We start from the raw sequence: 2,982 nt of genomic DNA on the forward strand, positions 1-2,982 counted from the left end.
CCTGCTGAGCTGAGCTGCACAAAGTTGCCCACAGTGGAAAAAGGCAGCAGGCTCCTTCTCTCCAGGTTTGTGCATATGGCTTACTGCTTTCTGCATCCTATTGCTGGCTGACAGCACGCGAAGAACCATTCTGCCTGGGAAAGCCTCCGATGTTGTCAGTGATGGCATAGGCAGCCCATACACCAACCACGAAGGAAGGGTGTGGGAGGAGGGAGTCCTAGTGGAAGGGGCTGTTCCCCTGCTAAAGAAAGTCAGTCAACATCATCTGCAGAAAGAGGGGCGTCACACGATGTCTTCAGCAGAGCGCTGTGGAGGAGAAGACCCCAGGCTCAAGAAATGGCCCCAGTTGCATAGGAAACCCCTGTTATACTGGCCAGTGTCTATCACTAACCCACCCAGGAGCCTGCGCCCAGTGTTGTCCCGCAGAGCCAGCCGAGCTTCCCTCTCGGTCACGTTGTAGCTGATGTTCAACAGCTGGATAAGGAGGATGTATCCCATGCCAGCTGTTACAATGGCACAGTACCACACACAGGTGAACGACAGAGCAGAGCTGGCAGCAGGGAAAAAGATGGGAAGGAAGCCATTTAGTTTTGGAGCAGCTGCTTTAGAGTGACTTTCCCTGGTAATCACTATCCTTTCAAATCCCTGTCTACATCTGCTACAGTGATCTCACTTTGCTGCTTTCATCAGATAATCCTTAAAGGCTTTCTCAAAATTAAAGCTTCAGGGCTTACTTAATGAGAGCTTTTAGCACTACGATAGAGCTACTCCTGCACATTGATTTTGCACTACCCAGCTCTTTACTTTTACTGTTGTAAAGGTACTTGGTCCTTATTTAAGGACACAACGATGCTTACACTCAATAGATCATGGAGTACAGAAGAAGGTGGAGTCACTTGTGCTAGCGTACTTTGCCCATCAATGGCAGCGCCAGTCTCTGAACTCCTGTCCGACACTTACCACCCTCCCTGCCAGACAAGGCATATTAACACTGTTCTAAGCAGATAACTCGGAGGGACAGTCACTAGATAAACAGTGAGTGATGAGAAGGAGAGACAGCACGTGAATTACAGACTGTCAGACTGTTACCTGCATCTGTGGGGAAACGTATTTAAGCGTGTCTCCCATACAGGACACAATATATAAAGACTTCAAATCCCAGCTCCTCCAACAACTTGTTCCAAATAAACAGTGACATCTCTCTAAGCCTCAGGCTCCCCACCTTGGCAAAAGCAGTGATGCAACCCTGCTTTCCAGAGCTCTTTAGGGAGCACTTTTTAGTCAGGTTTAACAGCCAACAGCACTGCCTTAGAGCACAGAATGAGGAACAAGAGCTAAACTGCCCGGTCAGGACCGAGTTCCCACTGTAGCTCTCCCAGACATCTCACCTGTAGTCAGAATAGGCCCCGGGGCAGTAGAACAATGCCACAAATGGAGTTCGGTCCCTACAGATGGTGTGCAGGGTCAGCGTAATCCCATACACAGAGGTGAGCATGAAGAAGGAGAGTGCAAGGATGAATGCTTGGTGGTTCTGCTCCCCTACACAGCTGTTAATCCTCCAAAAGGAAAGAAGAGATTACTTTGCTTAAAAAGAAAAGAAACTAGCTTCTCTTTCCTCCTCCCTCCCCCAGCCGTCAGAGAACCCAATTTCCAAGGTCCTTCCATACAACACAGGCTAAGAACTTTGAAACATGTTCAAAGAAGTTTCGTAGCTTTTTCATCGAAAGTTTATACGCACACGTCAATAGACGTGTATGGGTAACAGCAGTAGACCATTTGCCTCAAACTTTCAGCAAATGTAGTGTCCTTTGCTGAAACATATCTATACCCTACTGCTTCTTGGTGCAGCTTTGGGTTCCCTTGCCCCAGGAGAGCACTAATGCAAGTTAACTACAGGATTGCTAGTGCTCCACAGACCAAGTCTAAAAAAAACCAACAAAACCACCCAAAAAAAACAAAAACACAAGCCAAAATACCCCTACCAAACAAACAAAAAAAACCCCAAACCAGATGAAAACCAGTACAAAGGCAATTCTGAAATGTGCTGTAGAAGTTACCAGTTATCAGGTTAACCCACTTACAATAAAGTTATTTAAATTGCTCTTTAAAATGGTAAATAAAAATTTACCGTTTTCAAGAACATCACCAGGTCTCGGACATAAAAAAAGAGCAATCCCGTTGGATAGGGACTGTAAAAAAAGAAACTAACTGAAAGAGGGAAGGGAGGAAGAGAAAGAACACACACGTAGCTTCAGCAGTGCAAAACCTACCAGACACAGTGATGGTCCAGTCTCCTTACACACCTGCCACAAAGCCGGCAGTGCCCTGCTCGGGCTGGTCTGACCAGCTGGCATTTAGCACACCAGTCCTTTTTCACACCTTCTGGCTCCTCAGCCGACATCCTGGAATAGCCTTTGGCCTCTCCATTCACAGCACGGCTGCCGGCACCTCCTGACATGCTGATGCCATGGAGCCCATTGGAACTCCCTCTAACACCCTTGTTAGACAAACCCTGGTGCAATGACTTTACGTCGCTTGCTGGGATGGGAAGGTAGCCAGGGTCTTTCTTGGCTCGAGACAGGGCTGCAAGCATAAGAATTAACCCGCACGTGAGAACGACCACTTGGGAATACCCCACGCGGCCTCGGGGAACCACCTCCTGGAGAAACACGTAGTACATGTAGCCCAAGGAGAAGAGCCCAAGGCTCAAGAAGAAGAGAGTCCGCTCCTTCCTCCTGTGGGTGAGGTAGTAATACCAGAGCACCACCACGGGCAGAGACGTCAAGACGACGAGCCCCAGCAGGAAGTGCAGAGCGGCCACGTGGAGGAAGACGGGCAGCAGCACCAGAGGCGGCACGAGGCTGACGTTGACCTTCACGGCCCCCGCGAACCAGGGGACCCGCACCCGGTCGGCCACGGTGTCGGCGATTCTTTCCAGAGCTCCCGGCGGCAGCGATTTGCACGTCAGCCACCTGTTCGGGG

The 2,982-nt window shown here is 49.5% G+C and overlaps 1 protein-coding gene across 1 annotated transcript in view; it reads right to left on the reverse strand.

Moving 5' to 3' along the window:
- Positions 1-2: 2 nt before the first annotated feature.
- Positions 3-2,982, reverse strand: part of ZDHHC23 (zinc finger, DHHC-type containing 23) — a 4,404-nt gene continuing 1,424 nt past the window's right edge. Inside the window, exons 2-4 of the mRNA XM_009879956.1 lie at positions 2,271-2,972; positions 1,389-1,556; positions 3-550 (exon numbers count right to left, since the gene is read on the reverse strand). Of these exons, the coding sequence (XP_009878258.1) occupies positions 283-550; positions 1,389-1,556; positions 2,271-2,972 (1,138 nt within the window). The 3' untranslated portion in view covers positions 3-282. The remainder of the gene's footprint in view (positions 551-1,388; positions 1,557-2,270; positions 2,973-2,982) is intronic.

Source organism: Charadrius vociferus, unplaced genomic scaffold, assembly GCF_000708025.1.
Source record: "Charadrius vociferus isolate BGI_N301 unplaced genomic scaffold, ASM70802v2 scaffold162, whole genome shotgun sequence".
NCBI classification, from domain to species: Eukaryota; Metazoa; Chordata; class Aves; order Charadriiformes; family Charadriidae; genus Charadrius; species Charadrius vociferus.